Genomic DNA, 25,959 nt, shown 5'->3' with positions numbered 1-25,959 from the left:
ATCTTAAGCATACAGTCAGGTCCCTGCTCTTTCCTTAAGTTTGGAATAACTTCCCAGGTTGCTCCAATTTGTAAGCCTCACTATATATTTTTCTTCAATCTTGTCTCCTTATCCAAGCTCAACTTGTACCATTTTTAAGAGAGGGAGGAGAGCAGCAAGATCCAAGCATTGGTTAACTCTAACTTCAGATGGAGCTTCTGTCTCTTGAGTCTAGAACAGTTTCCAAAGAGCCATTTATTCAGTGACCACGTAATAATGCAGGTCTGCTCTAGAGAAGAGATATCAGTTGCCAGAGACACTGTATGGACTACATGAACCACTGCCTCATTTGGCACAGCAATCCCTAAGCCCAGAGGTGGAATTCTGTTTACTGGAATACCAGCTGCATTCACACATACAGACTGGTATTTCTGGAGAAGTGAAAATATTTCAAAGCAATTGTTTTGGACTTCCTCTGGATGTCTTTATTAAGCACGTAAGCATCTAATAATTTGAAATCTACAAAGCTCATGACTTCAGCTCCAAGATTTCTACCTTCTTAAATCTTTCCTGTTAGGACATTTCCATTCAGAGATTTGTTTGTTTAAAAAGAATCTTTCGATCCTTTTTACCAACCATTAAGACAAATTCTTTCAAATTTACAGCTGAGAGGTTCCAATTAAAACCCATTATTACTTCAGGTGAATCAGCAATTTCTAAAGTAAGCTTCTATTATCTTCTACATTATATTCTATTTCATACCTTGGGAGCTTTTAATTTGCATTTTTATGATTGTGGAGCATAAAGGGTGTCTGTCAATTGTTCATTGAGACCTCTTTGTAAAGCATGTTTAGAATGCAGTGAGATATATTAATAGTATTTCCTCCCACAATATGTTAAAATTTGTATCTTTCTGATTCTATTTCATTTATGTTGTCTTATGTCTCTGTGACAATTCTTTTTCTTTGTTGATGAGCCTAAGGGATTTGTGCAAACATCAAATCTTGTCACCTGCCAGCTCATCTCAGCACCTCAATAGTCTGGGATGTAGTCTAAGTCTGAACAAGTGCCTTCTCTTTGGCATGAAAACCTGACTATTTATCCTCTCTCATTTTTCTGTAGCCAGCTCCTGCTCTGTGGCAATGCCTTTCCATCCTGTTCTCACAGACTGTGCTAGGCACACTCATGGGTTTACATGCCATTTTGCAATCCAAATCCAGGCCTCCATAGACCAAAGCACACATTTCCCCTTGGTGTCAGCAACTCAAGCCACACTAACACTACCTTGTAAGAGTGCCTTATGAATATTGAAAGCAGAACCAGGCAAGCACCAATACAGTGGATGGCAACAGCAGCAATGAATGTTGTATGTCACAACTGCAAGAGCTGGCACCAGGCATGAAACCAACACTTGGGCTGAGTCTGACCAAGGCACCCCAGCGAGGAAGATTCACCTTCACACTCAGCTTTACTGGGCTCAGCAATTGCAGCAAGGGTCAACTGGGCAGCTGTCATCTGTCATTGCACAAACTACAAAGTTCTGTATTTTAGGCCAGCCCTAAAGCACATTTTCCATATAAAGAAAAAATTCCAGAAATAATTTTAATACAAAATGTTTTTATTGTTTTTGAAAACATTTAAAAAACAATTTTTGAGCACTTTCAATAAAAAAAATAACTGAAATGCTACTGCAATATTCAACTACTGTAGTTTCAGCAGTACAACAGACAACAAAACACTGGGGAAGAGGGGAGAAACTGGATTTCCTGCACTAAATGAAAATGTGGAACAGGGATTTTTCTTTCCTTATGGTGCAGTAAATAAAGCACAGTATAGTACAAGACTATTATATGATCCTCAGATGCACTGCACAAGAAACGTTTTCCTTCTTTTCAGTTCGGAAGTCAGTGCTTATTGCAATTATTTGCAAATTATTTACTTCATGAATTCTTATCATGATAAAATGATGCAAAAATGTTTTTCAACACCAGAACAATAAAAAATAATCCAAGAAAGGAACATATTCAACAATAACTAAGCTGAATTAGTTAACATAAAAAAGTAAATAACTTGTGAATAACTATGCTCACCTGGTTAACACTGAACCAGCTTCAATACAGCAAAAGAATAAAAAAAATAAAAGTGGTTACAGGAATATATCTAGTACTGTACAAGATTAAGTCATTAACACTCATGCACGTTTTGTGATCATGTATTAACATGGTGAAGCAAACTAAACTTAATTTTTCCTGCTGCAATATTCTCATGTAAGAGAATCAAAAATAGAAATATCTCATTGAGATCAATGCACATTGCTACATAAGACAATTTCACCTGTCACTTTTAATGACATTTTGCCTTCTAATAATGAAACACATTAAAAAGTTTTTTTTTCATTTTGCCTTTTTTTTAAATCTGTGGGCCGTATTTGTTGCATTTATCCTAAGGAATGTGCCTGCCACAGGTTCAACAGAATTTTAGTGCAATATTATGAACTCAGAAAGTTTGCTGGACTAACCAAGCAATCAAATTTAAAGTGTTTGCTGCAATACTGTACACAGGGTACAAATTCACTAGTTTGTATACTTTAGCAAAAACTGCTATCAAAATAATTTATTTCTTATGTTAGTAGGAAGCCAATAATGTAAACAAGGGGTCAGAACTGTCTCAAATTCAAAGTTTTGGAGTATCTGACAAAGACAGGCTTCCATTTGTTAGGATCACAGAATTTTCCTTTGGGTATTGCATACTTTGGTGTGCAGTAGTGCTCTGTCTCAATGTATCATAAAGAACTAACTAGCACTAAGTACAGGGACCTAACATTACTTATAACACCAACACACAAACATCTCTAGAATGATACATACCAATGTACAAAGCTGTGCCTGTGCCTTGGATTTTACTTCAAATAATTCTTATCAAATTTAATACTTTGAATTTTAAACATATATTTACTTTAAACCCACTGATTATAGAATATTTCTGCTAATTAAATCACATGTTAGGCCCAATGTAATGCTTGCATTTAAAAGAGAATTTTAAACGCACTTTTAAAAACCTTTGGTGATGGCTGCATAATTTAGAATGCATCAACTTGAAATCTACTTTTGCTTTTGTGAGAAATCTTAAAAAATCTAGCAGTTAGGCTAAACCTTCCTTCCCCCAGGCTCCCCTCAGTGTCAGTGTCTGAGACCCGAGGTGAGGCCAGCCCACCGTGGGACACGGGCTGCTGCAGCTGCCACTGAGTCACAGCATCACACAAGAGCTGAGCTGGAAGGACCCTCCCCCTTCATCAAAGCAGGTTTCACCTATTCACAGTAGTGCTGGCACTTCACACAGGGTCAGGAAGAGAAACAAAAAGGTGCTGAGTGTCTCTCAGACCCATCCTCCTACCAGGGTGAGGGGATGTTCAACACATCCTCTCAGAAGGCCATGGGCAAGTACAGAATTCAAGCCCTGCCTTCAGCAACTTCAGTCTACAAGAAAAATGGTTCAAGTTTTACTGATACACACCTGGCAGGACAACAAGCAGAAAGTTACTATGCAGCTTTTAGTCTCCTCCCCATCACTTTGGAAGAGTCACTTGGTCTTAAAGCAAATCAACATCCTTGTGCTTCAAGGAGGGATCAGAACTCCCCAGGTTTGCTCCTGATGAAGTGGCAAAACTTCTGATGCAAGCACAGTGAAATCAGGCCCCCACAAGCTGCTATTCCTTGGCACACCTGTCTGTCCTTCCAGAAGCCATAAACTGGTGATGAACTGGGGCAAGGGCAAGAGAAGCCATGATATACCAGCACCTCCAGTGCCAATGCAGCAGCACAAGTTGAATCAGCACTGCCAAAAAAATTGACCAGTACTGGGATCTCAAGTCATTTACAAAAACTGAAGAAATAGAAGACCACCAAGTCACTTAAAGAAAAACACTAATCACATGAAAAATCTGAGCATCTTCCCCTTAGAGAAATCTAGGGGGGGGTTTACTGAGCCTCCCCCTTTGTAAATTTATGACCACTCATCAAAGAAATGCAAAAGAAGAAAATTTTTCCTGCTCTATTTTCTGCTTTGTGTCAGGTCACAGGAAAAGTAATCCATTTTATACTAGGCTTAAGGGATAGTATTGTAGCATACTCAGTGCACTACTACTTTTGTAAAAATCTGCTTCTGCAAGTCCTCTTTCTAGTATCAAGGCATAGCTGGGTAAATACCTCTCCCTTTTGACCATTAGAGATCCAGGTATGCCATGCTGATAAAATAAAAGGTCTTTTTGGTTTGAGTGAACCAGTGAGACAGGAGTCTAATTCTCATTTTCCAGAGGGGCAGCATTTTTTTTCTTAAAAACAAAAAAAAAACAACCAGATTCATCAACCCTGTCAAATCATTTTTGAAAACTGAATTCAGGCTTCTAAAACAGTAAGTACTTTCAAAAGAAGTTTTACCAAAAGAATGATCAAATGTCTTACTGTTTATCTTTAAAGTGCCTGGCAGTATTATGGCTCTATATGAAATATTTTTAGATTAACCACATTTTCCAATATTTTAATAATCTTTTGTTTGAGAGAAAGAAGGGGAGCAAGAAAGACAGAAAGGCTCAACCTACTGAAATAGAAAAAAAATACCATCTTCCTATGCCCTCTACTAGGTTAGGAAAGAGCAAGCTTAAAACAAAGGAGCTTTTAGAAACAGTATTTTAATGAGCTCCAGCAGCTCTCTATTAAAAAAAAAGGAAAAAAGAGGGAAAATATCATGTTCCTTCTCTAGCATTGATACACAGTCCCTATCACTTTAATATATGGGGGTCATCCCTAGATTAAACTCAGTGCTCAAAATCTTTTTGCATTAATTTTACCTAATATAAAAACATTGACATGAGAACTAAAATATCAAGTATGTCATGAATATTAATGGATAAAATAACTACATAGATTTATTTCTCTTAAATAAAAAAATTTAGTGCATCTTTTTCCTTGATCATTCCTGTTAGCTTTTCCCATCTCTGTGTTTTACTGGAGATGCCAATGGCACCAGTGCTACAGAGATTTCCCCAGGTTCACCATCGAGCAGTGCTCCAGACAGCCACACAATGATCAGGCATCTGCATGTCACCTGGTCCACTTGTACCCACTCCCCACCACATTACCTACCTGCAGGCACCCTGCATTTCAAACCTGGATGACAAAGGTCAGTAAAGATCACCTACTAAGAAGTAACAACCAATACAAAGCACGGAAAGCCTACAAACAAGCTTGAATTAAAACCCTCCCAAAGCATCAACCATAGCTGTCATCACTGGCTGCCATTAACCACTTCTTTATTTGCTAAAACAAGAAATGTTGAATGGGAAACACTCCAAAATTCAAATTTTAATACTGGCTCTTTGATAGCCCATCACCTTCAGAGATTTGTTTAAAATTTGTAAGACTGCCTTTTCCTTACTGAAGAATGAGCAACAGGTACAGCAAACTTTTTTTAAAAATGCCACAATACATAGCAAGTGTTTCTGCTGCGGGAGGCACTTCCATTAAGACAAATACAATACGTCTGTCTTTTAGATACAGTGTGCTACATACATATTATAAAACAAGATTAACCCAACATTTCAACAGCAGGATGATCCTTACTCTCCATCCACTCAAAACCTGATGCAGTCATTGAGTTAATGGATTCATTGCAGATTTGTTGAAACAAGGGGTCATTTTTTAATTCCTCCAGTGTAGCATCATCATCTTGTCCCTGCTGACGACCTGGATCAAACAGTAGATTTGTGTCTAAAGTGTTCAGATCGTTAATGCTGCCTGAGAGCTCGGAAGACAACCTGATGTCGCTGGGAAAGACAGATGCAACGTTATTGAGATCTGATGCCACCTGATTCACCAGCTGCTGGTTTGTTGGCAGACTGTCCTCCCCTAAAAGGTCTTTTACAGTGCTGCTAAAATCTAATTGCTGCTCTCCGATGTCTGATTGTGCTTGGTTATCTCCAGAAGGAAAACTGATCTGATCGGTGCTGCTATTTTTTGTGAGGTAATTTGGTGTTTGGAATTCATAAACTGAAGTGCTGGAATTGATCATACTTTGTGGGTTGGCACTAGGAAAAGCACTGGATGTCTCCAAAATCTGAGTGAGATTCATCCTGGCTGTGTAATTTGAGGGCATGTTGTTCATTCCCAAACCTCTCACTGCATCATCACTATCAGAATCAAGTTTGTTTAACAACACACTGGTTATTTTTTTAGTGTTTGTTTGTTTCTGAAGAGACGGGAAGGCCGTCTGCATCATCACAGTCAACGGGACTGACTGGCTTCTCTGTGCTATGTTATTGGCACTGGTGTCTGCATGGATATTAGCGAATACATTGTGAACTTCGGGAGTCACCGGACTTCCAAAAGGTGTCACATTAGAACGTGGTATATTTGACACAGGGTAAACAGTGCTTCCACTGAGATTACGCTGGCGATGGACAGCGGGGCTCACGCTCCGGCATCTCAGACTGTTGTTGAGAGACGAACCAGTTCCTTTGTTGTCCAAAGGAGCAGGAACAGCAAAGCCCTCCTGCTTGGTAGTGCTACTGACAGGGGCTGCCTGGTGCTGCACAGGTGAAACAGGAGTCACGCGACCGAAGTGAGTGTCGTGGTGGCGTGGCTGAGACTGGTATGACTGGCCGGGAACTGCAAAAGCGTGAGGTTTCCTGAAGCGATCTTCCACCAGCTCCTGGTAGCTTGTGAGGATGCCATGGTTGGCAACCGAGGAATTGCCAACCCCACTGTAGCCGTTGTTCATCCACTCCAGCTTGGTTTTGTCAGGATGGGTAGCCATAGGCCGCTGCATTGGCTTCACAGGGCTACTTGATATGATGCTGGCATCGTGGTAAGCCATGCTAGAGCTGATGGGAGTAAATGCAAACGGGTTTCGGCATTCCACAGGACTCGGAGGGACACTGCTGCTGCAGTTGGAATGGGGTGTGCCAATGGGCGTGTGCCGGCTGCTTCCGAGGGCACTGTCTACGGGCGTCGTCTGAGCCAGCCTTGAACAAGGGCTCTCTCGAGACACGTTCTGAGACCCAGCAATCATTTCGGAGGTGGGTGTTGGAGTCGGGGTGGGAGTGGGAGTTGGGGTGGGAGTGGGGGTGGGAGTGTGAATTGGAGTGCTGTTGTTATGGATCGAATGGTAAAAGTGCGTGTTGCTTGGATGAGATGATACGGGAGCTCCTTGAGCTGCAGCCTGACTCTGAAGCGCCATTCCTAGACAACCACTATAAGGATGGGAATTGTTCATGGACATTTGCTCCTCCATGAGCACCAGCTCCTCCACAATGCTGTCCTGGGTAAGGTCGTCATCAAATGAAAAGAAGTTTTCATTTGACTGAGGGACTGTATGCTCAAACTCTTTCAGCTCAGACTGCAGAGGTAACTGATTTGAAGACTGTGCTTGTATTTGATCCAAGGAGTCCTGGATCTGGCTCTGTAACTGCTGGCTGTACACATCCTGCTGCATACCTTCACAGTGCACCGGCTCCCACGCCGACTCCTGTAAGTCACTAGAGCCAGAGTGCCCAGCAATACTCATAACACTGATATCTTGCTGCTGATCACAATTTACAGATGCAAAATCAGAGGTTTTGGTGATATGGTGCCATGTATTTGGGTTAAAGCTGCCATCAGATTTTGAATCATTTTCTATGATAAACAAGTTTCCTTCCAATTTTACTTTTATATCTGGAGATGATGCTGATGCAAGCTGCTGTTCTAAAGCAGGATCACAGGTATTTAAATTGGTGCTCAAAGAAAGGTCTGTTGCTAAGTTTGCAGCAGCTGTAGGAGGTACAGGTACTGTCACAGGTACCTTGATGGGAACTTGAGCAAGCGTTGCTGTGTTGTCACTGTTAGCTATTGATCCAACCTTCAGAGCCTTCTTAACATTGTTCGCTTTTTGACCCTCCACGGCATTGCCAGGTGCAAACTGCTCCAATAGTGGTTTCTTTACAGGTGGTAACTGGGAATCCTGAAGTGTGGAAGGTTGTCTCTTTCTCGGACTTTTAGTGCATGTTTTGTCTTTAATCATAGATTCACCAGTAGGAGGTGAATTGATGCTGGTGCTGGACAAGTTTTGACTGGCAACTGTGAGCTTAAGAGTGCTTTGATTATTGCCTGCTGAAGAAACTGGTGTGATTTCATCAGACTGTGTCTTATATTTGGTCCCTGCTTCTTCAGCTTCCTGATCACAGCCCTTACCTGGTTTTAGCTCCATGACATCATCCGTTGAAACCTTCAAGGCTGCAACCTCAAAATTAATTAGCTGTGCAGGAGGCAGGTCAGGGGTTGCCTTTATGGATTTAGACATGTCAGAACTCTCTTGGCCCTGTGCAGAGTTCTCATCCAGCAATGCTTCTGGTTCTGTTTTGATCTTGACTGCAGGTGTAGCTGCAGCAGTGCTAGGCTTGGATCCTGGAGACTGAAGTGAAACAACAGATCCATTTTTAATCTGTGGACCAGTCCTCCCTTCTTCCACTGCTCCTGCACTAGTGCTAACCGAAGGCGTCTGTTTGACGGGCACACTGCTGCTGCTCGGGGCGAGAGATATTGCTGTCATTTTTACCACGTTTAAGGAATTCACGTGTGGAGCCGGCACAACAGTCTTGATTGGGCTACTGGTAAATAGCACCGTGGTGGGAGAGCGGATGGTGAGAGCACTGGTGTTTGCTGGCTTGGGCAAGATCTGCGGGTAGCGATGCCGGGCAGAGCGGTCACCAACGGGGCTAGCGGGAACGTTCTGGGGAGTCTTTGGTGGCTGCTTGACTGATTGCATGTGCTGAGTGACCACCTGAACGTTGAGCGGCAGGACCTTGCTGTCAGACGATCCCATAGGACTTGGAGAAGTCACCAACTGCCTGGTTCTTGGCACCTGTAAAGAGAGAAAAAGTGTGGTAACAAAGCCAGAGGTCCCCAAGCCCACGCATGACCTCAGCCCCAAGCACTTCAAAAGTGAAAGACAATATAGCTCAATACACCAAAGCTAGTGAATATCAGTTTGAAAGAAAATAAGCTCTTCTACTTGTCCAAGACGATTTCTATTTCCCTGCCTAAGGATTGGTAGACAGACATATGCCTCCTACTTTTAAGGCATGAGGCACTGGTGTATACACTAGTCTGCTCTTCTGCTAATGAAAGGATCATTCTCATACAATCCTTCACCACCTGGGACAAAAAGATTGACATACAAAGGCTAAAGAGGAGAGGATGTGTTCAAAATACTGCTCATTGTTAACGTTTCAAAATTGAGTTAAATACAAACTCACTATCAGGCAGAAAAACTGGCTTACTTATCAAAATGAACAGCACAGCGAACATCTTAACACCAAATAACGTTCCTGTACTCCCTAGCCCAATTTTATAAGGCTGAAAGACAAAAATGTTCTGTACTACAGACATTCATTTAAAATAAAATTGTACCTGTCACTAAATGCACTGGGCCAATGAAAAGCAATTTAGATTCCATATTAGAGCCTCAGTGACCCACACAACTGGCGTCAGCTCTCTCATCTGGTTAAACTTCATGTCAAGGCTCACTTTAATGACTTCAAAGATGAACTTGGCCTATGTTACAGGATCAGAATTCTGCTGCCTCTGTATCAACCCTGTAACTAACGTGCTATAACACAACACACAGAAAAGCATCAAGGCACTCCAGCCTTGAATGGAAACTGTTCTAATCCACTGACACCCCTGCTTGGTTACTGGCAATGTACAACCTTTCATAGGGTGGATTCTCTAGAGAATTGCTGGAGAGCATTACCGGTATGGGGCTGGGGACAGCAGCCACAACAATGCCAATAGGTGGAGGGGACAGGATGGCAGGACTCCCATTAGATATACTGGTGACACCGTTGGTGGCAGCGCCTTCTGTTTTCTTTACTGGAGACTCTCCTGGCAAAGGAGACTGCAGTTTCTGTTCCTGCTGCTTCTTCTGGATCTTACGCTGCAGCTGCTGCTTAGCATCAACAGGAGATGGCAGAGTTTTCACTTGGGGTTGAAAAGAATTACTTTCAGCAGTAGGTATAAAAGCTGAGGGCTGGGGGATCCCTTTTATTCCTGAAAACAAAAGAAGGAGAACGAATTACAACCAACCATACCCTGTCTGCTGTGGTGCCACTTCTACATCTAACAGAGAATATCTGGCAGGCATCTCCAAAACCATTCTGGGAACACCTCCTCCATGAGCTGCTCCCATCCACTTCATGTTTCAATCTATTCAGCTTCAGTTTATTCCCACATTTGTGACAAAATCTCTGTCTTTTGGAAAGCTGGGCATTAGCTGCTAAAACGCTCCATACGGGCCTCTTGTTTCTAATAATGTGAAATGGCACCTTGTGTGTCAGCAAAATCTCAGCCCGGTGCTCTTCACTGAACTGGCAGCAGAGGGCGGCGGGCATGCTTCAGATGAGCCTTTAAAATCAGCACCTGCCGTAGTTTTGTTACCTGCTCTAAGGTAGCTTTGAATGAAAAATGCTTCCAGAAAGCTGCGGGTCTGTGTCACAGGGGAGCAGTTTTGAGTATGTGACATTACCTAATGGCCAAGGCATTAAATACAGTGCATCTAATATCAGAATGGATCCAAACCTCTGTGTGATCAGGGATAATGGGGGAAAACTGCAAAAGGACAAGTGTTCAGGGGAAAAAAAAAGAAAAAAAGAAGAAAAAATTCAAAAAACAATGGAAATTAGAATGGGAGAGCATTTTTTCCTGGAGAAATTACTTTACTGGTTACAAAGCAGGCAAGTGCTGCTTTCATGGAGAAAACAGACTTGGTGTCCTCTGTGCAGCTAGCACTAATTTCCCTTACAAAATCACATCATATTTATGATCTTCTGTTTATTAACTGTCAAGAGGATTAGCATGCTCTTTAGGGACCAAATAACCTTGCTGAATTACCCCTTCAGAAATGGTTTAACATTGTTCCATTTACACTTTGAGGTTACAGAGTTTTAAAATTACTCCTAATTATAAATTAATCAACACTATCTTACTACATTACTAGTTTTACTGATGCAAATTTTACAATACTAAACCCAAGTTTTTGGTTTTGTTGGCCAGCACATGGTTTGGAACTGTGATCTGAAGCCCACTGTCTCAGCAGCATTCTGCATGTACCACGAGTGGTTGAATGTCACAACATGTCTGCACTTCCACAGTTTCTTCTTCACAGAGCAGTGAAATCCCAAATATATTGCAACTACTGGCACACAATTATTCTATATGGGCAAGTAATATTGATAAGGAAAAAACCCTCAAACTTTTCTTTGACAGTAAAAATTGTTTTTTTCTCAGTTAATGCACAGAAACACTGTAGGTCCCTGCAGGAGGAATGGAATTATTTTTGTGATCCTAGGAAGAACCTCTTCTAAAATGACCATCCAAGCCATAGAGGCATGCACTGGAGGTAACTGCCCTTTTCCTTGAAGGAGGCCACCTTCCTTGAAGGAAGTGAGGAGGGGAAGCTCCGTGAGTGGAAGAGCTGTCCATACACTGAGTGTCCCTTCCAGCAGCATGGCAGGCAGGACCAATGCAGCCAAGGTGTTAGGTCACAATGGAGCACACAAGCAGCAAATGCCACCTGTGAGGTCCAAGCTGGAACAAAGTAAAGAGAGCTAGAAGGAAAAAGAACATGATCCAGAAGGGGATCACCTGAACACTTTCCATTTAAAACTGTCTCAAGAGGATGGCCTTGATCTGAAGACTATTTAGCTTGATAGGCCTAGTCAGAACTTCTCAGAGGCAAGTCTGGGGCCATGTTGTGCACCTGCATTTCCCTTCTCATCCTTCATTTTTGTAATTTACTTTATTCACAGTCACCAAAACACACTAAATGATTAAGTGACTGATTTTGAGCATGCAGAAGGAAACAAACCACACCAAAAAACCTGCTCTTGACAGAAAACCATTTCCAAACTAGGGCAAGTTAGCAGACAGAAACACAGCTACACCAGCAGTCTATCTACAAACCAGCACTGTAGCAGCACAAAACTCCTGTTCCAGCCAAGTATGTGAGTTCAGCACAATTACTCACACACCCTGAAGTGCTTTAGAAGACCAGGATCCTCACCAGAGGAATGGGAGGATCACCACCTAAACCTGAGACCAGTGCTGATTTTCAGATCTTTACTCAAGACTATTAGCAAGAACAGTGATTTTCAGCAATGTGACTAAAATCACAATAAATGAATGCTGAATGCTCAGAGTCAGTGGTAAAGTTGGCCCTGAAGAGTAGAGAAGTGCTTTCTCAAACCAAGCTGTTGGAAGATTCCCCCATTTCACCATTCAGCATTATCTCATTACCTGCTGGTGCCCCTGCCATTACAGTTAAAGCTGCCATGGACTTGGTACCAATATAGTGACTTTTGACAAGGAAACGAGCCAGCTCCAGCACTGTATCAAAGGGCTGGCTCAGCACTTTCTGGGCCCATTCACAAACGAGGCGGCAGGCTGCAGACACGACCTCCTCATCAGCACTCTGCAGCTGCCCCGACGGCTCTGCTCCATCCAACTAAACCAAACAAACACAGGAGGAAAGGTTACTTACATTAACAAGGGTCATTAAGGCATGAAAACAAAAACAGAAAGCAAATTATTGTCCGAATCACACCAGAAGTTGGAGTAGTGTGTTCATAGTTTTACATGAAATTATGAGAATGAGATCACAACATCAGTATCTTTCAAAATTAAATGTCCTAACAATAATCTGTGGGTTGTTCCCAAAGGCATTATATAGAATTGACATTTCTGGAAGAACATCACAGACAGAATCCTAATATTTGGAGCACCAACAATTCATTTCCCCTGTATTCAGGGTCTTGTCAATTCAGTAGTCACTATTACCCAGGAACTGCTTCTTTCATTGGGGGTATCTCTTCCCTAGCACTGACTTAAAAAAAAATACAGTAAAAGCAAAACAGAATCAGAGTTTAAAATATGCATATGGTGGATAGGAACACTGTAGATATCTACCTCACCTCCTAAATTAGTTTAAGAGTATTACAATTCATCATGAACTTTACAGATTAAAAATTAAACAACAATTCAAAAATAATAAGAATCATAAAGAATATAAGAATCATAAAGAAAAATCTTAAAAGCTGCATAGACCTTCACTGTTTTGAAAAGTTCTGACAGAAAAACAGCATAATAAATGCTAACTTGCAGAAATATATATGAATAAGCAAATATATAGCATACCCCATCTCCAGTTTTATGAAAGTCAAGGTTGGGCAGTGTTGGCATATGCACAAAAGCCTTCTTCCTCAGTCCACTGTAGCAATATGTGAGCAACAATTAAGGTCTACATTGTCTGCTTGTTAGCTGGGGGATAGGGTAGAAGGGCAGTAATTCCTCTGATAACCCTCAGAAGCTTCAAAAGCAAACAACACAGAACTAAGAATTCCTGTCATTAGCATGATCTCCCCGCCAGTCAGAATCAAAAGTCCATCCATGGCTGCATTCTTGGCCAGGTCATTGGGTTTCTCAATCCCTGCAGAGATGCTGGGTATGATTAATTTCACTTGATGACTTAGAACAAGCAAAGAACCATTCCAGGCAGCTTCAGTAAGCTACTCAATATTCAAATAATTAACATAAATTTTGACTAAACTCTCTTTCTAAAACAAGATGGAAGAATTAATTTAAAAAAGAAAAAAAATTAATCACTATTAAAAAAATGCATTCTCAAAATTAGATTCTACTTTGTTTCCTTCTCCTGAAGGACTTCCTCAAACTGAAGTTTCCCAGGACAAGATAAAGTGCCCAATGAGTGCATTTCTTCCTAAGATTTCACACTATTTTTGAGGCACTCTCTCCTCATCCATGATAATTTTTCTTTGAAAATATAAAGACCCAGACTTTTTCTTACACCGATCTCATCAAATCGGTACACAAAAATATGCTCCATTTATTATCTGTACTCACTTGTTTATAGGTCTAAAAATCAAATCAGCCTTTTTTTTTCCTCTCCACAGCATCAGTCTGGGAGTTCACACACAGCGTCTTTTCTCCATGACACACAAATCCTTTCCAGAATCACTAGTTTTTCACATTCTGTAAACATGTCTGGATTCTTTCCTAGGCCATGTAGTTTGCAATTGCTTGCATTAACCAGAATGGAGCATAATTACAGTAAAAGAAACCTAAGGAGCCTGGGAATTATGGTAGGTGTGAGACAAGGTCACATTTTAATCATTCTGAATTTGAAACATTGGAAATAGAACTTAAAGAGATCCCCTGGGTCAAGCTACAATTACATGAGCTCTTCCTTAACACTTCTCTAGCTCTATCTGAACATGAGCACTAAGTTTCAGATTTCACTGCTAGATAATCCAACATTGTATTTTATGAAACAGTTTAACTGACACAAAACTTCAGCATTCACTACAGCATGGAAGGTTTTTCCCCTCAATGGAAGACAAGCTATTCTGGGCTGCCTGCTAGCATTTAATTCTCTAAGTGCATGCTTCAAGTGAGACCTGGCAAAGGCCAGTATCACAGCACATCCATATCATTACTGTTACTTCTTTTGAGTGGGTTTTAATTAGGGCCTCAATGCCTTTTAACCTTTTCATGCTCTCCCTCCCCCACTTACTGCAGGGGCTTTGCCCACCCAGCACGTCAGGATGCAGCGAGAGCCAGCCCTGGGGAATGCAGCAGGTAGGACATTATTTCATCACGGCCTCTAAGGGCTCTCATGGGAAGATACAATTCTCAGCACAAAAAAAGAAAAAATTCTGACTGATGAAAAAACTGGTTAGAAAATCACTAACAGTTTTGGTTCCTTTATTGCAGTATCTCTCTTTGCACTAAATCATAAAATTTTTTTTGATGCCTTGCTGCTGTGACAACTGAGTGTCAGAACCTAAATTTAAATACTTGTTTCCAAAGTTATATCTTGCAACCTAACACTACTGCAACTAATAATTTTTAAAGAACACTGGAAAAGTGTCGGCATTTTTTATTCAACATTACTTCTACATTTAGCTGGTAGTTAAGCCACAACGACAGATGTTCTCCAGGCAAGAGCAGAACAAGTTACTGAGAAGCGTTCTAGCAAAGGATATTTTGATTTGCCTCTTGTGCCTAGACGACGGGCCTTCATATTTGGAAAGACATTTTTCATGATCTTTCCAAAGTCAGCAGCACTTAATGGGTGGTAGCCAAGATTGTCACAATAGCTCCTGCAACAAAGAGAAAGAAAGCGTGAATGGAATCGTAGTTAATGCAAGAGGCCAGCCTACATGCTAGACTCCAAAGGTTTTCAAAAGAAAACACTTATCCTCGTCCATATTTAGAAGCACATTTAACATTAATGAAGCTATCCACAACGAACTGAATGCATTAAAAATGTATAAACAGAGCTATTAATATCATAGTTTTTGCCTTGTTCTCTACTGAGTTCAAAGACAAGTCATGTGGAGACATAACAAGCAGTGGCACTATCTAGAGCACAGCTGAGATTTACTCCACGTCTCAGTCTGAAGCATATGTTTCAATTCACATATTTCAGGACATAATAAAGCAGAGTCCCTGTTCTAGCCAGAAGCACAGCTTGAGTGTGGTAAGGCCTGCAGGAATATTTGAAAAGCAGTAGGTAAGAGATATGTCAGTGTCCAGAAAAGATTTTGCATATACAACTTCTATTTAATAGACCTCAACAGAAGTAAACTTAAAAAGATGCCTTCCCAGGGACCCAACTTTATAGGTGTAACACAAGCACATATTGAGGACTCAGTCCTCCTACCACTGTGGCTCTATTGAACTATGAGAGCTGCTTGATTATAGACAACCCTATTTAACAGTCCTAAATTAACAGAGATTCCAACTGCTGCAAATGAGGATCATCATGCAGCTCAGTATACAACCTGATGATATAGGGGAATAAAGAAACAAAATGTAATTATTTTGCCATCTTTACTTGTTCTACTAAAATGGGCACTGCTACTGGTCTTCAGTTCTCAAAAACAGCAAAAGGAATTCTGTTTCGGCCTATGTGACATTTAAAAAATACATTCTTGAGAACAAGAATTGTTGATTTTGCTGCAAAAGATGAATGTTCTGGAAAATCAGAAACATAAAGCAAAGGAGAAAACCAGGACCTGCTCTGGAAGTGAGTAAGGCTGCACAAAGACAGCAACTCCCTGCACTGTTGCACAAATGTGCTGTGGCCTAAAATGCACCAGTATAAAACCTTACCAGTGAGATTGCCAACAGCCACAGCATCAACAGGAGATAGCAATGCCCTCCTTTCCCCTGAGAAGTCCTATCAGCAATACACAAAACCAACCTGCCTCCAAAAAGATGTATATGATCAGAGTGGTTACCAGCAAAAGTGCAGAGAACAGTGACTTCCCATCCCACAGCTGCCTCTAATCAGGTACACACACACAAACCAACCCCAGAGAGTCACACAGATGCAAAGCAAAAGCAGCAGTCTGAAACAGATGCTTCACCCCCAGCATCACCTAGTAATAGTCTGTATCCAGGTGGGCCAGTCAAAATGTCTTCTCTTCAAGCTGTAGCTCTGTAGAAAGCTTTATGTATTTCTTGAGATACTTCCTCTACCTTTACTTTCTCAGTAAAAATATTGGTTACTACAGAGCAAGTATCTGCTGCTTTTACCCTGGCTGTATGTTGGTATCCTCCACTTGGAGAGCATCACCACAGATTTAAAGATTTTCATGAAGACAAACAGCAACATTTACACTCTTAGGTGCTGACACTCCCCTGCAGAGCCTCCCCACCACACTCAAACCAGGAGACAATGCCTACAACTGGTACACAGGCATCAGTCTAGTTTCTGTGTGGAACATCAAGAAACTTTATATCCAATTTATATACAAACACATTTCATTTCAACATATGTCACTCACAGAGGCTGGTTTATAGATATATCCTTTTGAAGTTATTACAAAGGAATTCTTTGCTGCCTCACTGTACCCTCATAGGAATCAGACATTGCTCCATGTTTAATAAATAGATCTCTGTGTGCTTTTTGTCCCTGGCATCTTGCCAGGCCTCCATGGATTCAAACTTCAGTCTGAAAATTCCTGAATGGAGGATCTTTTTGTTTACTGATGCTGATTACAAGACTTTAAATCTCAAATACCATTCAAAGGAGGACTCTCCAAATTTCTCTGCCATAGACAGCAGTATCTTTGATTGAAACTCAACAATGTCAGCAAAATAAAGTAAAAAAATCCAAAAAGACAAGCTAGCAAGGATTAGGTAGCAAGCTAGCAGGTCCCTAGGATCGGGGACCTACTATTAACTTCAAACTACTATTAACTTAAGATTATTTCCCCCTTAAGAGAAACGAAATAAATTAAAAGGGAATAAAATTAGCCATTCCTCGTGTCTAGCACATCGGCTGTAAGACAATCACTTCCTAGCAGCAAGAACTACCAGTAATATCATGGAATTTCAGCCCTCAGACAGATCATCCTCCTTGGCCCTTCCCCCTCCTGGCTTGGCGGAGAACCCTCCATGTCCATCTGTGGTCTCTCATTGACTTGACAGGACATAGCAGGAGTCTCTCCCCCGAAGCTCTTCTCTCTGCTCCCTGCACTCTTGGCACATGGCTGAGCCCAGGAGCTGTTTTGCTCTTTGAAGGGTGGGTGGGAGACAGAGGGGGGAGGGAAGGTCTGGACAGAGACAGGAATGACAACGGACACGCAGTTGCTTTGTTCCTTTGTACAGAACTCCCCTACATGATAAGCAGAAAAGGCTTTTTTTTGGGTAAAATCTTCAAATCTTGAATGTACTCCAGACATAAAATACACTGAATTAAAACACACAAAAAAAATTAACCAAAAAGCTGATGAAGAAAGGCTATGCAGCCCAGCTTACACAGCTTCCAGGGCAGAAAAAACCAGCATGAATAGCAAATGATAAAGAACCCATTAAATGAAACAAAACAGAGTTCTTGGTTTATCCAACCCCCAAAAAAACTGGTCTGCAAAAATGGGTTAGAGTCAAGAACCTCAGAAAGATGTAGGCTCTCATTAGGCTGACAAATAATGCTGGCACATAAATTAGTCCTTATAATCAGGTAGGTTGGAAACCAGATGTCTGAAAACCGCTAGAGAAATGGAATTGCAGGTCAGACTCCCAGGAGCAGCAGCAGCAGCGGTAAGAAACAACTGTTTTAAGTGGAGTTTGATTTCAAAGCAATTCTATGGGTAGTTGCTTATGACAAGGGACTAGACTTTGCAACACAATAGGTCCCATCCTATTCCTATCAGAGAATTTTATATAAAAACCCTGGCTAAGCACTACCCAACAAGATTAGTATGTACCTTGTGTCCTTGATGTGTTCAACAGACACGGTATACCTACACCTACTGCCCTCTTCTGTGTTAGCTTCTGAATATTCTTCTAACTTGTTGGTTAACATTCTTAACACTTAGTGCATATAGTCTGTGCATCAGGTGGCACCCAGTGGCCTAGCAGCCAGTAAAGCAAGGATTAATGATTTACAGACTAAAGGAAAGAGATACAGGATGACTCAAAGACCTCCTAATCCATATTAAGTGTATCAAGTGAATCTTCAGGACACCAAACTTTAATATGAGTGACTTTCATCCCTTGCGTCACGGCAGTGGAAGTAAGATAAGAGGACTCAAGTGTTTACTCAAGGCTCAACGAATCATTTTGTGGGCAAGTAAGGATTTTTCCTGCATAAGTACTGCAGAACTGCATTTAGATTTGAAATCTTAATTCTCTAAACTCAGCTAAATCTACACATGGCTGTGTGCAGGAGGATGTTTTCTAATAGGGACAAGATACCCGAGTAAAATTGACTTACATGAAAACACTGAAAGGATCTAATGGGAAGCAGCATCCATTGACTGCAGGCTGGATAACATACTGGGCACCTCCCCTTGAGCTCCCACACTTTCCAGCCTGTATTCCCACATAATCCCAGAGGAAGATGGCACAAGAACTTTGAGCACCCAACAGAAACCCAGCCTCTTACAGCTCAATGTATTCTGTCAGTACAAGCAGCATCACAGCACCAACAAGAGGTGAACCAGCTCCATTTACCTCCTTTCTAAAATTCAGCTGCGAGCTCTCAGAGCTTTCCCAAGTGCTACTGCCTTATATTGTGATGCATTTTAAATTTATTTTATCCCTTTCAAAAGAAAGAAGAATCCACTCACTTTTATCCAGAGAGAAACATGAATTCACACTTAAATTGAAGAGCAACAAAACAGAAAGAAGAATTATTGTATTGAATAAGCTCAGTGAGAAGGGGCTACTGAAATGTGGAGCTGAAAACACTATCTGCACTTGCCAATGGTGAACTCTTGTGCAGTGCAAGCTTCTGTCTTTCCCTCTTCATAGAAAAAATATGGAAGGTGATGCAAAAGGCTGGTAGTTTTGCAAGATCTATTTTAACCAAAATTTATGGCAGGAATGAAGATGCTGGTATGATGCAGCAGTCTTCTGAAGCCTGGCACTTTTGATTTACACATGCAGAGTGCATAAGCCCGCTTATGTGAGCTCATGCAAGATCCATCTCTGCACACAGAAGAAAGATATGGGAACTGGTTAATATAACAGAACTGAATTTTGTGAGGTCTTAGCACCCTTAGGTAAAGAAAAAGAGCATATCAAAACTAACTCACATATTTATATGCCTGTTCCCCACATCCCACTCCAAGACTACTTCTCCTTTTGTGGGTAAGAATAGCTCATGAAAATATTCAAAGCAACTGAATGTTTTAAAAACAGAACAGAAGCTTTCAAAGGAGAATAGATTCCAAACATTTGATATTTTCCTGAATATTTGCTTACCACCCTTATTTTGTTAGGGAAGAAAAAATACAATACACAAATACTTGATGCAGCTACATACAAAGCCATCCAAATTTCACACTCCACAATCTGTAGATGATGATATTTCCGGGCATCTGCAGCTTGGCACAGCATGGAAGCCAAGCAGATTTGTTGCTGAAGCAGGCCATAAATTATTAAATAAGAAATATATTTAAGAATAAGGCTGCCATCATCTCCGCGGCGCACAGCAGCTGCCGCTGTTGCCGTGCGCGCGCGGGCGCTGCTGCGCGGGGATTGGCCGCTGCGCCGTGCCTGAGCCATTGGCTGCGCGGCCCGGCTGCGGCACCGCCCCGCCCTGCGAGCTCACAAATAGGTGTGCGCTTGTTTGTCAGCCCCACCGCCATCCCGCTTCAGCTCAATCGCGGTAAAACACTTCAGCACACAGACTTCATTAAAAGGAGGTATTTGCAGAAGGCAGCCCTGCAATAACAATTACTATGGGGTGAATCCTGTAGGCACTTAGGAGGTGAAGGGATTCGGCTCCCTGCAAATTACAGTAATCGTTCAGATTATGGAAATATTCATACTAGATCATAAATCTGTTATTCATCTTCAGGCAACTGGGCTGAGGATGATTATTTCTTTCCCCCTCCCCCATGGGGTATGTTCTGTAAATGAATTCAAATCCAACTTTCATCAGACAGCTCCCTCTCCCTTGCTTCTAATCGCTTTCTCGTTCACGGTAGCTTTGAGACTTGACAACACAGACTCACAGGGGCCTTGGTTACTGGTTTCATACATATTCAGATATATTGTGCCTCTGTAGAAATCAGGTTTGCTGCAGGAAGGTCCAATATTTATGCATCATTCTGGAAAGAAAGGTGTGGTGGGCAAGATCATATGTGCAAAACAGCTGCATCTATGGGGAACAATTCAACGCCTCACCCTTGTTAAGGCAGTCATATAGGTATGTAAACAAGCAGACCAACACACATTGTAAGATAGTAACTGATGCTTTTTACCTGTGCACTGCACAAAACAAGCCCAATATTCATTCATTCACCTGATACTGATATTCACTTTTTAAGAAATACTTGTACCTTTCCTTCAGCAACTGTACATGTAATGCACAATTTAAACATCACAGGCTTATCTCCAGGGGCAGTAGTAATGAATGCAGTTTGCCACAGAGCAGCTACTGCACTCTCAGGTACAGCAGCATGGTCCATCATGTGTCCCACACAGCAGTGGGGACATGCAGAGTCAGTGTCACAGAGCTAGAGCAGCACACAGGGACTCACTTGTACTCATCATACACCTCCTGCTTGGGCAGGGACGTCTCGGGGTGCTCCTCCAGGGTGTTGCGTATCCAGGAGAAGGCGTGCATCTGCTGGGCACGGCTGGACGACATGGACAGCTGATCACTGCAGAGACAACCAGCAGGGCTCATCAGCACGTGGCTCTAGGGAGCACTTCAGAACTGCCTGCCTATACAGGTGGAGAGACACCACACACAGAGGGCCTGCACCTCAGGGATTTACCTATTCCGTGAGCCTTGGGCAGCAGTTTCTCCCTCTTTCATCCACAATTTAACTCCACACTCCAGTTCTTGACTGATACACAGCTGTGAGTACACAGTGACTCTTAAATTTATTATTCCTTACTGGCCACCTCTAAGCTTTTGCCCACTGAGTTTGCCAGCTGTCCTTTGGGAGCACCCAGTTTTCCCAGGAGATACTCAGTGTGCTTCCTATAGGCATCTGCCTGCTATAACCATCCTGCTGGGAAAGGGTTTATTTTGTGACACTCTGATCTGCAGGCTGATTTTCTAGAACTTCCTTTAGTCAAACGAGTGTTACCAGAAATACCATCAGTTTTTTCTTTCACCCACCATCACATTGGTGTTGCTATTTTATGACTTCATACATAAACAGTGTAGGAACAATTACACAGACTGTGAAACACTTTCTCTGATGACTCTTTCATTTCAGGATATTTATAATCACAAGCTTTTCATGCAATAAAATATTCTGAAGTTTTAAAAAAACCAAACATCTGATCTTCAGGGAAAAAAAGAGTATTTAATGTTTAATAAAGGTTCTTCTGCTACCAACATGATGTGAATGATTCCTCAGCAGTTAAGTGCCACAGGAAGTAAATCAAGTTTTCAGTACTGCTCACCTTTACACTCACACACATACCTTTTGTCTCCATTGTTGGGACCCGAAGGCAGCTGAAGGTAGAGGTAGAGTTTCTCTAGGTCTGTAAACTTCTCAACTTCTTGCTAAATAAGGTGTTTTGGTTTGAAAAAAAAAATGTGGAGAGAGGTAGAAGAGGAAAAAGCAAGTAAGAATAGTTGAGCTTGACAGCCAAAAACTGTTATCTAACAGTATATTCCTAAATAATATAATTTCAAACAAGAATATATTTATGTAAAAGAACATGACTGTGAGCACTATGTGGCTAGAAATGTGATTTCCTATTTTATTTGCACATCCTCAACCACCAGAAAGCACTTGTTACAATTACAAAATTCACACACAATAAAAGCAGAATCTGGAAAAATGTTAACAATGGATTGCTTCTGTAACCAGACATATAACATGAAAACTTGGTCTTGTCAGAGCAAACAAGAAGCACCTCTGAGAAAGCAGAATCACAACCAGCTATGCTGTAACAGCACAGAATGCCTGATGTGACCCTGCAATCCACTCTCTTCAGTAAGAATATCTATCCATTCATAGACTTTCATGAAGCCATTTAAAAATCTATGTACTTTTTTGTTTCCTTTGGAAATCACTTACTGAAACTGCACACAAGCCCTTCAGTGAACATCCATCTCAGTTATGCCAGACTCCTCCTCTAGAAATACCAGCTGAGGATCAGACATGAAGGGGAGTTTTACCTGGTGACTGCAGCCAGTGATTGCTACACAGAGATCAGCTTTTGGTCATCTGAAACCAGTGCATGGACTAGGCAATAGAGGGAAAATCAGCTGTGATAAGCTGCTCAGGGCCTGCTCAGCAGCAATGCAAGGAAGCCATGCAGCAGGAAGCACAGGAGGTTTCCTTTGGGAAGATGCTACAGAAGCACTGCCTGAGCTGGTGCAGCACCAGTAGAGTTGGAGACTCACATGATCCTTTTTGAAGTCAGAGCACAGCTTCTGGATTACTGCTAATTCTCTTTGCCTTTACTGGTGTCTTACTGCCAATGTAACATCCAGAAGGAAGAGAGAAGAGGAGGGACCAGCATGCAGTGAGACCTGGCTCACTTCAGCAGTGAGCAGAATGGGGAGTGGGGAAACCAAAATCCTAAACTTCACTTCAAACTGGGGCTCCCTGCCAGACCCAGCCATGTCCTTGCTGGCACAAAACTGAGAGCAGCACATGAAAGAGGAGGTTCCACTTCCTCCTCCCTGACCCCAGCCCCTGCACAAGGACTGGTGGGACAGGGTGTGCAGGGGGAGCACAGGATCTCAATAATCCCAGCCAGCAAACCCCACCCCAGGATGGCTGCACACAACGGGGCCACCAGCAATGCCACAGACCTGCCCAGAGCCAAGAGAAACCCTTCAGGCAGCACACAGGTAACAGACACTGCATGTGCTGCTTTTATAGGCTGCAGCAAACCACAACATTTGGTTGGGTTTTTTTCCTCTGACAAACTCCTGAAATTTGCTGACACCAATTTCTGTGTGGCTCTACAGCAGCTTACACAGCAGTGGTTGGTGCTCAGACCACCAAGTATCCAGAGAGGTATTTCTTAGTAACACATGCATTTTGTCAAATTCTCTGTTCTGCCTTTCCTGTATGAATCACAGCATTTCAATTGGTGGGTCTTCCTTTAGCAAGATCATTATTGCAAAGTCAATGTTCTCCAAAGAAAGAATTTACAGAAAATTAATCATTTTTGAGAAGACAGAAATTTAACAAGAAAAATTGTACTTCATTATTAGACATCCTCTTGTCCAAGGAACTTTAGCTCTTTTTGTTTTAAATGGCAAAAGCCCAAGCAGCACACCAAAGGGCACTGTCTGGGTGGGATTACCTTGCATGGTAAGCACTCATCCATGAGACAAAAGCATCCCAGGCAAAATAAATCCCCCCCTCCTCTCCCCATGAGTCTGACACTGAAGTGAAAGACAAGTTCTCCCTTCCAAATCTATGCCCAAGTGCAACACAGGAGGCAAGGTTTTAGAAGAAATATTAAACCTTTCATCAAAATCCACTGCAGCAGTCTCAGTGCCCACTGCAGCTGAATCCAGTTCTGCGTCATGGTAGGAGGAAGGGGCAGTGTGGAAGGGCCCTGTCTGAGCCACTCTGCTGCACAGGTCCCACCTGCCAACCCCCCTAATTAAAGGAAAACAAAACAAAAAACCCAACAACAAAGGAAAAAATGGACTATGTTAGCAGACCTTTTCCAAAGGATGGGAGTGAGCTGGTCACTCTCCCAGGAACAAAACTGCATCCCTACATCTGAGGTGCCTGAGGATTACAGCTGCCTCCCATCCTTGGCAGAGACAGCTGCAGTGATGCTATCTCACTGCACTCAAAGCCCACTCCTCTCCAGGCCTGGCCCTGGGCAGCACTTTCTGCACAACTCCTTCAGCTTCCAGCAACAGGAGCAGGGAAGGCCTGGAAGGCAGGACCTCCTCAGAATGGGAGAGTTAAAAGGAGTCACAAGCAGTTCACAGAGGTAATCCTACCTGGCTGATAATTAGATAAACCTAAGCTTATTAGATGAGACTGAATCTATTTAGAGAAAATCATCTTAAAACTGAAGAAGTGGCAGCAAGGAGATGGAGGGTGACAGTCAGTGCAAGTAGATTTGGGAAAAACTGCATTTTGTTTGGTTAAAATTTGTTAAACAGTGTTTTGTTTAGGCTGTTTTCTCTACACATTTCTGAAACCCTCAAAACTTGGTTACAGTCTTGGTAAGTACAGTCTCTTTTTCAATCTCAGCCGACATCCATCAGTTCTCAATGCTAAAGGTCTGGTGAATCCAGTAGTAACTGCAGTTGCTGTTACTGCAATTGTTCAAAGCATCAAGAATTTACAATTTTTTAATGCAGTCGGAATCACAGAATTTGGGAAGTTGGAGGAGCACTTCAGCTGCTCTACTAACTGCCCAAGAAGAAAAAGGTTCATTTATTTTGTGTTATTCTTTGTGCTAGGCTGGATGCATAGGGAAATAAATAAAAAGAAACAAGAACACAAAATATTCTACAAATTCCCACCCCAATTCCCAAATAGATCAACAGTGTGGAAAAAAACAGGTCATTAGAGTGGAAGAGAAAAGAAATGGTGCCATTTGAGTGGCATCAAAAGGAAGAATGTGATGCTGGCACCACCTTGGACAAACTCCCCTTTGTACAGCCTGTTAAAGCTCATGCTACTGTTGTTCTAAAAACCACAGAGCCTGAGCAATGTCTGGGGAATCCTTTTCTGCTACTTAAAAGGATCTAAGTAAAAATCCTGCATGAAGTATCCTGACCTTGATTGACTGGTTCTATCACATCAAATGAAGATGGTCTAATTCTCCAAAGGCTATTTATAAATCATATTTCTTGAAGTTGCATTAGAAAAATGCACAAGCATGCTAAAGTGCTTGCAGGACTGAGGTGAGCACAAAGCATTGCCTCTGGTACTCTGCTCTTCACACATTACCTTTATTCCCTGCAACAGGAGCCTTATAAAACAAAGGAAGATTCAAAGAAGATGGGGAGCAGGCAGTGTTCATACTAATTTTTACAACTTGGGTTCAATTTAGCAAAAAAATCTATCAAGCACTCAAAATACCTCCGTGATCTTATATTCTGAGACAGAAAAGCTAAGGACAAAGAATTAAAAACCTCAAGTCACAGCTAAGCAAAGACTTTCAGTAACACATAAAGGAGCAGACATCTCTGCTATTTCTGTTCTGACAGCTACCAAATACAGATAGGTAACTACAGAAATGCACAAAATGAGTAGCAAACAAATTAAACCACACAGATCTGCTCCAAATGAATCTGTCCTTTTGCTGCCTAACATAGACCTAGAACAAGATTTTCACTGAAACAGATGCAACTTTCTTTATCATTTTAACAGGCATTTTGATTGAGCAAAATAAACACCTGTGAAATAAACCAGGATGACCAAAATTATGTAGGGTAGGGTATTTTAAAATGAAA

At 41.8% G+C, this 25,959-nt stretch overlaps 1 protein-coding gene across 1 annotated transcript in view; it reads right to left on the bottom strand.

The window, feature by feature from the left end:
• Window positions 1-1,639: 1,639 nt before the first annotated feature.
• The window catches only part of RFX7 (regulatory factor X7), a 49,097-nt gene continuing 24,777 nt past the window's right edge, over window positions 1,640-25,959 (bottom strand). Inside the window, exons 3-9 of the mRNA XM_058811231.1 lie at window positions 21,989-22,071; window positions 21,089-21,211; window positions 15,071-15,187; window positions 13,203-13,287; window positions 12,306-12,513; window positions 9,766-10,061; window positions 1,640-8,874 (exon numbers count right to left, since the gene is read on the bottom strand). Of these exons, the coding sequence (XP_058667214.1) occupies window positions 5,563-8,874; window positions 9,766-10,061; window positions 12,306-12,513; window positions 13,203-13,287; window positions 15,071-15,187; window positions 21,089-21,211; window positions 21,989-22,071 (4,224 nt within the window). The 3' untranslated portion in view covers window positions 1,640-5,562. The remainder of the gene's footprint in view (window positions 8,875-9,765; window positions 10,062-12,305; window positions 12,514-13,202; window positions 13,288-15,070; window positions 15,188-21,088; window positions 21,212-21,988; window positions 22,072-25,959) is intronic.

This window comes from Ammospiza caudacuta, chromosome 10 (assembly GCF_027887145.1).
Source record: "Ammospiza caudacuta isolate bAmmCau1 chromosome 10, bAmmCau1.pri, whole genome shotgun sequence".
NCBI classification, from domain to species: Eukaryota; Metazoa; Chordata; class Aves; order Passeriformes; family Passerellidae; genus Ammospiza; species Ammospiza caudacuta.
Note: the sequence above shows the minus strand (reverse complement) of the source record. Positions and strands in the feature narration are given on the sequence as shown.